This window comes from Danio rerio, chromosome 5, assembly GCF_052040795.2.
Source record: "Danio rerio strain M-AB ecotype USA chromosome 5, GRCz13ab, whole genome shotgun sequence".
Taxonomy (NCBI): Eukaryota; Metazoa; Chordata; class Actinopteri; order Cypriniformes; family Danionidae; genus Danio; species Danio rerio.
Genome location: NC_141025.1, coordinates 37,927,675 through 37,940,572, shown reverse-complemented (window position 1 = coordinate 37,940,572; position 12,898 = coordinate 37,927,675). Strand labels below are relative to the sequence as shown.

The 12,898-nt window shown below is 34.7% G+C and overlaps 1 protein-coding gene across 1 annotated transcript; it reads right to left on the bottom strand.

The window, feature by feature from the left end:
* Positions 1-3,470: 3,470 nt before the first annotated feature.
* ppp1r14aa (protein phosphatase 1, regulatory (inhibitor) subunit 14Aa) lies at positions 3,471-12,252 on the bottom strand. Its single transcript, NM_001017863.1, is given in 4 exon segments — positions 3,471-4,073; positions 7,133-7,165; positions 10,722-10,802; positions 12,033-12,252. Coding segments are annotated over 4 exon segments (459 nt in total). The 5' UTR covers positions 12,213-12,252; the 3' UTR covers positions 3,471-3,908.
* Between the last annotated feature and the right edge of the window lie 646 nt (positions 12,253-12,898).

Genomic DNA, 12,898 nt, shown 5'->3' with positions numbered 1-12,898 from the left:
GTTGAGTGGGTTACATATAAAATATAATGTTTATAATAATGTTATATAAATATATCCATGTAAAACCTTTTACAGTTTTGTGTTTTAGCTGGATAAAAGTACCTAAAATGCAATGCAATTCCTGATATTTCACTGATTCCCTGTTACATACACTCCAAAGTAGAACAAATTGACATGGGTACCCCATGAATTCCTATTGAAACACCTGTAAATCGAACCTGCTGAATTAATCTGTGTTAGTATTCATTTACCACAGGGGTTTTCTAACGGTTTCTGGAAACAATTTTGGTACTCCAGGAAGCTTGTTTGTTGGGTTGTATTTTGAGACATTGACCTTTGACTTTGACTTTTCACCCCTCTTGTCATTTATCTCTCAGTCTTTCTGCAAATGACAGGAGAATGGACTCAGTTAAAAGGATGTATAGCTTATGTAATCAAAAAGAGATGAGTTTGCACACAGTGTGTTGCCGAGGCTATTGCCCGCAACCCACTGTTGCGCAATATATACAGTAGGATCAAAACAGTTTTTCAAAGTTGTTTTAAAACTACCAAACAACACCTTTCTTGTCTTAGGGCAATTTTTAAAAAACTTTTTTATCCCTTTTAAATACTGACTACAGGATATTTGTATTCAAATGACAAACAAATATTACATTTTAAGACCTCTACTTTTCATGTCTTTGACTATCTCTGCCTCCTGAGATATAGGGTGCATACAGTTTCAATTATCATGAGGTAAATCTAATTGTCGTCTTTTATTTGTGTGTTTCTTCTACTAAGCCAAATATACATTTGTGTGAAACATCTATTTTATGTACAATTGGTCACTATGGCACTGTGTAGTATCTAAAAAGAGGTATTGGCAATTTAAAAGAGATTACAAACCAGCTTTACTGACAAAATGTGCATGAAAATCATCTTCAGAAACACCAAGTAGATTAATTGTGTCAATTAGGGGTGCAACAATCCAGATTTATGACCTTTTTGTTTTTGGTTTTAGGTCACGGTTTCGATATGATTCGCTATACGATATGTTCAGTAAAAATGCACCGTCAAACAAAAATAAAAGATAAAATCTACAAGCAAAATACAATACAACATTTATACAATACAGAAAAGATAATGCTAAAACAAACAGTGTTTTTTTTTAGGTTTTACATCTAAATAACAGTTGTTTCTATGGGAGATAAACTCTGTTATTGTTTTCAAACGTGTAAGCTCAGTGTTTAAGGTATTGCTTTGAAAATGATCATTACATGCAGGCCTGTAGCCAGCCTGGTGAAAGGGGTGATTTTTTTTTAAAGTGAACCTTTTTGCATTTATACTTTATAATTTTTCACCTAATTTTCTATTTAATAATGAGATTTAAATAGATTTTAAGCACTATTTTTAGCTGGATTAGCTTGTCTGGTGGTCATCATAAACACACTATTTGATGCACCAAAAAATATTTCCTAAAGATTTAGAATAAAGAAATTAGAATAAATTTATACTTATTTTTAAAATACAAACGTATTACATCACATATATCATTAAAAAAAAATTACATTTTAAACTAAAAACACCTAAAACCTACTTTCATTTATTAGGCAAATTATAAATTACAAACTGGCCAGCACATTCAACTTTCCTCAGTCAGAATTTGGTCATTTGTATAATAATAATAATAATGATAATAATAATAATAATAATAATAATAATAATAATAATAATAATAATAATAATGATAATAATAATAAAAATAATTATAATAATAATAATTTCTATTATTGTTGTTATTATTATAATGTAGAGCTTCACAATTGTTCCCCTTGTAAAAAAGTAAATTCATGGAAAACAGTATTTAAATAAATTTTAATATGGGTCGCTCTGGATGCTTCTCACCTTTTTATTGGTCTTTTTTGTTTTGTTTCAAGAATAAGATTTAGAAAAACGTCAACTGTTTTCTCTATTTAAAACAATACAGTAGTGAGAGATGCCATCACTTACATCAGATTGTATTGCTGCATTGGCCCAAACTGAAGATTTGGCTTGGTCTTAATGCTTTTTCATGGGTTATTGTCACTTATTATGATGGCATAACAGTCAAAATAGGACAAATGAGCACATGCATGGGACAAATTCTGGACCTTTATTAGTGAGGAGTGGGTCTTTCAAACCACCCAACCCCCCTGGCTGCGGGCCTGACATGCTAACAACATGATTAGAAATGGATTAATTAGAATTTGTTATCTCTATAAACAGCAAAAATCAGTCCAATACACTCAATTTCGATTTTTGCTGTTTATTCTGATCAATTCCATACCCAAAGAGCACAGACACCTTTATTGTTTGATTCTGAATTGTTATCGCAATACTTTAACTTTCAAAGCAATTTTAACGAAAATGCACATAATTTTAAGCAACTTTTCAGTTAAAGGAATTAAACTGCAAACCAAAATGCCTATGGTTTATTAAAATTAAAGTTGAATTAATGTCAGCCCCAATGGCCTAGTGGTTAAGTGCGCCGACATATACTGTAGCACCATGGTGCACACGGGGACCCTATTTGATCCCTGACTCGAGGTCCTTTGCTGACTCTTCCCCTCTCTCTGCTCCCAATTCTTTCCTATCTGTTAACTCTACTGTCCCATCCCAATTAAAATGTGGAAAACCCCTAAAAAATAATTATAAAGTTAAATTAATAGTTGAAGACACTGTTGAATTAAGAGTGTTCTGAGGGAAGACAGGGTTTTAAATTGTATCACATTTGATTATAATAAATATTTTACTCAAATGGTTTCTAACAGAGTTGGCAGATATTACTGTTAAAACCACTTTACAATAACATTCTATTATTAGCCATAATTAACATGTTATATTTATTACATAAACTGGGGAAATCAGGAGCAAGTAAATCAGCATAAGGGCAATGTGCTAATTCTGCACATCATTCAATAACTCTACATTTTAAAATAAAGACATAGTGTGCTATGAGAGTTTCGGTTCTTTTAGCTTGTTATTCTAGCATATTTGTAAATTTATACGGTATTTTGTACATACAAGTCCGATAAGTTTTATGCTATGTAAAAAAAAATGCATTATACTAAATTATTTAAATTCTACAATGCTAAATTCATTGTATCTGATGGATTCAATTCAACAGATTTGAACACAACATACAACCAGGAAAAACAAATACACTTTTTTTAAACTTTCCACAGAGAAGTATCAAATACTTTACTGATTTAGCGCAGAATATGTATATATAAAAAAAATGTAAAACCTGTTAAAATGCCCCAGCCATTAGTACCTGCCTTGCTGTCATGTGGACATACTTGTGTAATGTGTTAATCTACGGATGGGAAAATACTAAAAGAAGTGCTCATCTTTGCTTCTGCATCACTGCTCCCTCTGGTGGACAATGTATTACAGCACAGCTCAAGATGAAGCTCATGGTGATCACCTGCCAGTAACACCACACACAAAATCAAATCAACGGTTACTTTTATTAAAGTTTCAAATAATCCACTCATTTATAAACATTATTAAACTTAACACCTTCACATATATAACAACTGCTTAGATAAGGTACTTTTCTGATTGCTACTGTGTTTATTATTGTGAATTAGCAGGCACAAAGACTTCTAAAGACAACTCTGTTCAGCAGATTAACCTTCACATGTAAACTTGCATACTAATAGATTCACCAATCACTCTCAACCCTGTCAACCAGAAATCTGCAAACATAGTAAAGGTTCTAGTATATACTTACTCGCCAACAGTTATAGCAATTTTACAATGGACCACGTGTTAATGTACCACCCATATGAGTTTGTAAACACAAATCTACTCTCACAGTTACTAAACTAGTTGGAGGTGATGTGCAGATGTCCTGAGTCTGTGTTAGGGAACTCAGTCCAGTGCAGTCACAGTGTCTGATGTGCTGGATGGTGATGGTTGTCTCTATGATGGTGCATGTTTCCGTGATGATGGGGGTACGTGTGATGGCAGGGATGCTCAATTCCTTCATTCTGTAGTTCTTCCTGTTTGTGGAGACCATGCAGCTTTTGCAGCAGCTCAGCAATGAAGGCCTGAAGAGAAAGAGAGAGAGAAATGTCAATTTAGGCGTACACACGAAAGTGCGTCACACACTGGATGCGCTACTCAGAGCACATGACAGTTGAAAGTATCGCACACCAGACGCACACATTCGCATGCTATTTAAAATGAAACTAATCAGATGGAGCTCTGTAGCGCGGCAGAAATATGAACAGTGTTCTGAGTCGTAGCAGTGCGCCGTGGACAGCCGCCGACTTGCGACGTCGGTGTGTGTACCCTAATAGAAACCTGTTTGGAATTCTAAAATGCGTGGCGCGGTACTTCTGGTGTGTGACTCCCTTAATGCTATTTCATACATGCTATCATGACTGTTTTACACTAGTAAAGAAAACCTTACCAAAGTATTAACAACAACAGAGAGCAGAAGTCCGTTCTTCATACCTTGCTTAAACAATTCCTGGATCTTTTATTCATGATAACTGGTTTCTGGCTAATTTGGTTCTTCAACAAAGTCTGCAAAGTCATATTAAACCATCTGGATGAATTGATCTGAGATTGCGATGTATGCTTGTGTTTGTTGTGAAGAACAGATCTATTGATGCTTATTATGCGTTTATTTATAAACTAATTTCGAGAGGATCATGTGCTTATGATAGATCACGGCTGGTCCCCCATTAGCCAATTCATGATTCACCAATCAGGCGATTACCAAGTCTCCACAAATAATAAGTTCCATACCAGAGCCATCTTTGTTTTGAAGAATCCCCCTTCCCACCCTACTTCTCCTCCTTACGAAAATGGGCGGCAAGGCAGCCCAGTGGTTAGGACTGTTGCCTCACAGCAAAAACGTCACTGGTTCCAGTTTACACATTTTCCCTGTTTTCTCCCACCAACCAAAACATGCGACGGAAGTTAATTGACTAATGCAAATCAGCACCATAGACAGGCTCCTAATAAGTGGTTATCTCTTTAAAGCAATCCCTAATTGTTTATGAACTACAGCACCAGGAGAGTTCTCGGGGTCTACCTGAGCTCAAACTCCCCTCTTGCCCTGCAAATAGGAGGGAGCCCAAGGCTCGAGGATCTTATGAGCTCAAAGCTCTCTGTTGGGACCGCCTGCCAAACACGCTTTATAATCAATTATCAGCCTAGTGTAAACTCTTGAAAATCATGATTAGCAATGCAGCGATTAGCTGGCGGCAAGACAGCAGCATAATGACATCATCTAATCAATATTCAATTATCAGCCATGTGAACAAAATGACAAACTTCATAGTAAATGAAAAGTTTGTTAACCACTTTGCAATAAATTGCATACATTTGTACAGGTTTTATATTTTGTCAAGTATTTAATAATATGTTTATTTTTCTACATAACAGTATTCAAGATTCTTAATCCCGTGGCGTAGGTCATAACTGGCTATTTAAATTAATTTTGCATCAAAGTATTTTGATATTTGAGAATTGTCTGCATCTGCAATGTGCTGGATCAAATCATCAATCAACTGTTCATTCACCAAGACAAATCTCTCAAAGAGAATACTGTCTATTTCGATTATCATACTCTTTCAGAAAGTAATAAACCTGGGGCGGCACCTTTTTAAAAATGTTTTTTAATCTATCTACAGGATCCATATTCGTATCCTAAAAGTATGTATTAGCACCTTAAGCTGTCATATTTGTCACTAAAAATTGCAAAAAGTTTCTAATTATTGAAATGCACATAACATTCAATTCAATTTATTCCCATGAGAAATATAAGCAGTGGGTACAGTCTTTAAGTATTGCCTTCCATTGAAATGAATTGATATAATCCTCTTCATGATCCCAAGCAGGTTTGAGTTTGTTTTGACAACAACTCCTGGATGAAAACAAAACTGTCCTGAATCGTGTCAAATCTTTAATAATCAGATCCAGTAAATTCAGCTAACTGAGCAATCTGGACCCAAGTTACCACGCATGTCACCATGAGCATGTATGGATGCAAGTTCAGTTAAAGAATGAGGAAGTTTCTAGCCTTATTATGTCTTCGTGCAATCGTAACTGGGTTTATCACTATTTTAAATACAGGACTGTATTCTGCTGTTGTGTAAAAATGGCCTACAGGAATTGGCCAAAAAAATACAAATTCAGACTTTTTCATGGGTTGTTCAAAAAGTTAAGGTAACTCAAACCATTTGTCGTCCGATTGCAACAAACCATTTAAGTTTAAAAAATAACCCTAATGAGTACTGTGAAATTAATCCATTCGAGAAAACGAATCAATTTAAGCACGGTAAATAAAAGAAGATAACTCAAACCAACTGAGTACTGTAAAACCCAGTAAGTTAAGGCAACTCAAACCATTTGAGGAAACCGATTACTACAAACCATTTGAGTAAAAATCTAATCTAATAAGTAATGTAATGAGGTGTTTAATTAACTCGTTACCTTCAATACTGAGTTCAAAATTCTTTTCATACAAGAAGAATGAACTTTCAGCCAATTTTGAGTTAACTAAACTCATTTCATTAGATAAAGTTGACTGTTGGGTTTTACAGTGTAGATATCTCCTGCTGAGTGCATGCGAATGTGTTCTAGTCAGCAGTTTTTCTTTGTACTGTTAAGATGCACAGTCAAACTGAAGACGGTAGCGCTTGTGTTTCACAGATGACAGTGTTTTGTGTGTAGGGTTAGAGCTTCGTTCCTCTCTACTGATTCTTCATTATGTGTCAGCATTTTAACACAAGTTCACCCCAATCTCCTGCACATAGACGCACAGTAGCAATCATGTACACACACTAATCAAAAGGCTGTGAGTGAACAATGTTAAATAACCCTGATGAAAGAATGGCTTTGTACTAAAAGAGAGCAGAAGGGACATGGGCAAAGAAAGAACAAATTGTGCATTCATTGTGATCACTGTGAGAAACGCGTGGAAAGGAGTGTCAGCCACTGCAGTCCCTCAGAGAAAGTGGGAGAGAGAGGGAAAGAGGGATGAAGAAACAAAGGATGATAAAAAATGAAGGGTACTAAGGATGAGTAGACAAGAAAAACATTAGAACTGAGCAGTGACAGGAAGGATTTTCAGATGGAGAATCGGAAAACATACCTCAGTGTTACTGCTGCAGCTTTGCAGAAGAGCCTGTGAAACAAAAGGAACAACATCAAACTTACAGAAATGATAATCCAAATGTAATACAACGATCTGAGTCGATAGACCATTTCAATGTGGTCATGACATTGGCTCATGAACATTTCCTGCTTGTTATTAAACTACTTCATAACTGTAACAAGAGGCAACTGAATCATAACAGCCATCATATCATTATTTGTCAATATGTGACTTTTTTTGGTCTCTCAGAAGCTATAGAAATTAGAAATGTTAAAAAGACAATACGTTGGGACCATTGTTTACATTCCTCAAAATGGACTATATAATATCAATATTTCTAAATGATTTTAAACTAATGGGTCCTTGTATTAGGGCAGCACAATGTATTGTTTCAGCACTGACATCAAAATTCACAAACATGCAATAGTCACGTTGCAGGATCTGCACTTATAGCTGACCAGACACTACAGTTCAAAACATTGCAAGTCATTGCAAAGTTTAATCTTAGATTGAATGTTTTTTTTTTTAGTTTTAAAACATTTTCTTATTAATTTTATGTTTATTGTTAACACTTAATTGAGTACAATCATACAATATTTCAAGGTACATTTGAATCTCAGTATGTGACCTAAAGTGACATACAAATTTACATACATTATTGTCAGGTGTACTAACTACACAGTACTTAGATTTTGTCAAATTATAAAAAGGAAGATAGTATAAAAAACAAAAGAAAATAATAAAAATTAATAGAAATCCAGGGTGAGAATGAATGAATGTCCTAACATAATTCTAGCCAGAATAGTCTTAAATGACCATCTTCATTATACACATGGGTATAACAAAGAATACAATGTGAATATATATATAACCATATACAGTTGGAGTCAGAATTATTAGCCCCCCTTCTAATTTTTTTTTTCCCTTTTTACATATTTCCCAAATAATGTTTACAGAGCAAGGAAATTTTCACAGTATGTCTGATAATATTTGTCCTTCTGGAGAAAGTCTTATTTGTTTTATTTCAGCTATAATAAAAGCAGTTTTAAATTGTTTAAACTCCATTTTAAGGTCAAAATTATTAGCTCCTTTAACCTATATATATATAAATATATATAAATATATATAAATATATATATATATATATATATATATATATATATATATATATATATATATATATATATATATATATATATATATATATATATATATATATATATATATTGATAGTCTACAGAACAAACTGTGGTTATATAATAACTTGCCTAATTACCCTAACCTGCCCAGTTAACTTAATTGACCTAGTTAAGCCTTGATATGTCACTTTAAACTGTATAGAAGTGTCTAGAAAAAATATAGTCAAATATTTTTTACTGTCATCATGGCAAAGACAAAAGAAATTAGTTTTTAGAAATAATTTATTAAAACTATTATGTTTAGAAATGTGTTGAATAAATCTTCTCTCCGTTAAACAGAAATTGGGGAAAAAATAAACAGGGGGGCTAATAATTCTGACTTCAACTGTACATATACATATTTTAGCATGTATTTATCTATCAGTTTAGCGTTTATCCTCCAAAGAAATATATCCTTCTTTAAATTAACTACAGAAGTTATTTTTTTCCATTGTATAGAGCTCAATAGTTGCATCAGAGGGAACATTTTCATTTTCATATGAGCATTTCAAGGAAATTTTAAATATTTGGGCACAAGAAATTATAATGTTTGTAGCTTCAAGATTTGTAAACACTGTGCATTTTAATTGTGCTTCATATAGGTGAGTGGGTTTGACAAACCACCTGTAGAAACACTCTTCATCTTGAAAATTTATCTAAACATAATCTTACTGGATTCACCTGATGCTTTGAGAGCGATGTGTCTGAAAGCACCTTGCCATTTACCTGATCTTTTTACTAAACATTTGTCGTACACTGCAAAAAATGCTTTCCTTACTTGGATTTTTTGTCTTGTTTCCAGTCCAAATATCTCACAATTCTTAAATGAAGAAAACTTTTCTAGACAAGCAAGACATATTGTCTTGTTTTAAGAAATAATATGCCAAAATTAAGCGTGTTTTTCCTTAAAACTAGAAAAAGAATCTGTCAATGGGGTAAGCAAAATAATCTTATGTCAAAAGGAAAAACATGTCTTTGTAAGATTATTAGCCCTCTTGTTTATTTTTTCCCCAATTTCTGTTTAACAAAAAGCAGATTTTATCAACACATTTTTAATAATAGTTTTATTAACTCATCTCTAATGACTGATTTAATGTATCTTTGCCATGATGACAGTAAATAATATTTGACTAGATATTTTTCAAGACACTTCTATACAGCCTAAAGTGACATTTAAAGGCTTCACTAGGTTAATTAGGTTAACTAGGCAAGTTATTGTACAATGATATTTTATGCAGACTCATTCTCCTACAAAATCATCTTAATCAAATGTCAAATTCTGAATTATTTAAAAAAAGAGCTCTATGTAAGTCGTCTTAAAATTGCATTTATATCTTATCACAATGGCAGATTTGTCCAGTATCATACGGTCCTAATTTGTATAAAAACAGTGAAGAACATTGAGATATAAGTGTAATGTATATTTCTCAGGCAAATAATAAGCTGAGAGAGAGTTCATAATGTAGGGGGCTTCATTTTCAAGAATAATGGGGGTCCTGCAAATTCTCAGGTCAAGGGATATGGTATCTCTGGAATTTACTTATCATCATCAAAATGACAGGCTGCTGACCTCAAGGTCAACCGTCCTATCTGCCTGTGATATTTTCATGAAAGAAAGCTTGAAAATGTATTTTAACAGCAAAAATTGTGATTCTAAACATGAATATTCTATCACATTGTCTTCTCAAGTGACATGATGGCTCAGTGGTTAGCACTGTTGCCTCATAGCAAGAAGGTTGCTGGTTTGAATCCCAGCAAGGCCAGTTGGTTTTTCTGTGTGAATTTTGCATGTTCTCTCGTGTTGGCGTTGCCTCTGGGTGGTTCGGTTTCCCCCACAGTCCAAAGACATGCCCTATAGGTGAATTGAGTAAACTATATTGGCTGTAGTTTATCTAAGTGTGTATGGGTGTTTCTCAGTACTGGGTTGCAGTTGGAGGGGCATCCTCTGTGTAAAACATATGCTAGATAAGTTGTCGGTTCATTCCGCTGTGGCGACCCTTGATAAATAAAGGGACTAAGCTGAAGGAAAATTAATAAATGAATATTTTCTTCTCATGAAGGTTATTTTATATTCCTTGCATTTGTAAAAAAAAAAAATGTACGCAGTTCACTCATGTTTACATTTGTAGTTTAGCTTATAAGATTTGTAAGAGTAAAAACAGTACTGAAAACTGTTTAGATGCTGAATGGGCAACATGGCATGATGAAAATCAAACATGTTTGCTTGATAATTTTGTCCTTTTCATGAACATTGCATCCTGTTTTGACTCATTTAAATTACTTGATTATTTAGTTAGTTTATTTAAACCAAACATGCTGAATTTGAACACACCCTTAAATACTCCATCTTTATGGCAAGACATGTGAGCATAGTATGTGGTGTGAGTGAGAGAGGAGGACTGTGGTACCTGTAGTCTGTGTGTTCGTGCTTCATCACTCGGGAGATCCAATAAATCATCAATGTTGACCTCCTCTGGCATGTCCTCAACCTTAAACACACACACAGAATTTAATATATAAGGTTGCTGTTGAGTTATTGTTATATTTTAGATAAGCTTCTAGAATTATGTCCTACATTGCACCATTGAATAAGACCTCAGTGCATTTGTTTCACTTTATTGTTGCACATTATACCTCATTCTTCGTTGATTTTTCAGGAGTCTTTAATTTCAGTATCTCCGAATACCTTTAGAGTCTCAATATTCCTTAATCTCAGTGGGAAACTTTCCCATGCACTCGATCTTAAGAGGAAATCGAGATAACAGATCACATTACACAACTCCCAAGAGAGATTTCAGCGGTCAGTACTGTGGGACAGCATCCCACTAAACACACAGAACTTATGGTTAAACTTCCTGCCTGTTGTTGCGGCAGTTGGTTTCTCAGGGGGTGCCCATGTAAGGCAGCGATAAAGCCAAACGATCCCTTCTGTAACTGAGGGAGTGAAAGCAGAACGTCCCCCGGTACCTCCAGAGGCCTGGTACTCCTCACCTTTTATGGGCAGCCAGCTTGCAATATCCAACAATTTACAAATTCCCATCCCAGCATTCATCACACTCTTCCATTAACAATAGCTTTTGTTTATAAACTCACAGGACAATGTCTGCTCTAGCCTATTTAAAGGTCCATGAAGATATTTCTGCGGGTAAACAAGATTACGTAACCTATTTGATCTGCTTTTGTGCATCGCTCTGGAAAATGCATCATTAAAATAAAACCGAAAACCATGACCAAAGCAGAAACATGCTCATTAACAATGGTATAAGATATTTGTATTTTGTTTGTGACTCATTTCTCATAGATACAGAATATCATTCTCATTCTTTAGCTAGTTATGTCTACAAACAAAACTGTCAAACATGAACGAAAGATCATTAGACAATTACACAACTGCATTCTGTTTTAATGCAATTGTATAATTTCAGAAATTAGCACACCTGTTTACAATATGAAACATTAAAAAACTCAAAGTTTCAGAGGACGACTTGAAAATTATGTGCATAAACGTATGAAGTCAGGTTCAAAACAAAGGAACTGTTACATATTTCAGCACTCGAGCATTTCAAAATAATGAAACAGCAGTCGAAACAGTATTTTGTAATGCTCTTGTGTGTTTCTCCATCAAAGTGCATTTCGCTTTTTCTAAACTAAACAACCAGAAGTTTCATTCCTCAATGCTGCACCAGCTGAACCTGCGAGGATGCGTTTTTGGCACTCACCTTGCCCTCATAGAGTTTGTCAAGCGCTTCGTCGATCCATTTCTCCACGTCCAGCCTTTTCTGAAGCTGTTTGCGGTTGTATTTAACAGTAACTCGCGAATGGCGCTTATGTAGATTCATCCCGTGCTCTCGAGCGCAGTCTAACTCAGGGGAATGACCGGTATGTGTCTCCTCAGCCATGTTTCATGTGCCTGTGCTTGTCTCAGAATGAGAGGCGCGTGGAGGAGTGCGCGCGGACACAAGAAGTGAACGCTGAGTGGCGCGCGCGCTCGACTTGATTGGATGTCCGAATTCAGACGCTCTAAGAGCACAGTTGGTTTTTCTTTGAGTTACAAATTACAATCCATCCATTATTTTTACACTCATTCTGCCAAGCATGTTTCATTGCTTCTTTACCTGGAAGATTCTTGGTTTACCTTCTAAAAAACACTAGTACGCCATAAGGTGTGTTTTGTTTCTAAAATTCCTCCGTATTTCTACCTGCAGCACTGAGAATATAAGACTGATCATATTCTGAAGAAGAGGAGTAGTCCTAAAAAAGTACTATTTTACCCTGTCAGGATATGGGATAGAATCCTGGTCTCTGGCGTGACAGGTCAGTCCTGCGCTACTGAAAGTTGACGAGATAGAACAGCCCAAGGCACTCCATATACATAGACTTCACTTCATGCATATCCACCCTATACATATACACACGATTTAGTCCATACATATACATATTCTATCCCAGACCCTGACAGGAGTATATGTGTGCATTTTTATATGTATGGAGTGTATCATGTGTGTATACATATAAAATATATGTATAGAATGTATCATGTGTGTATATGTATAAAATATATGTATAGAATGTATTATGTGTTTAT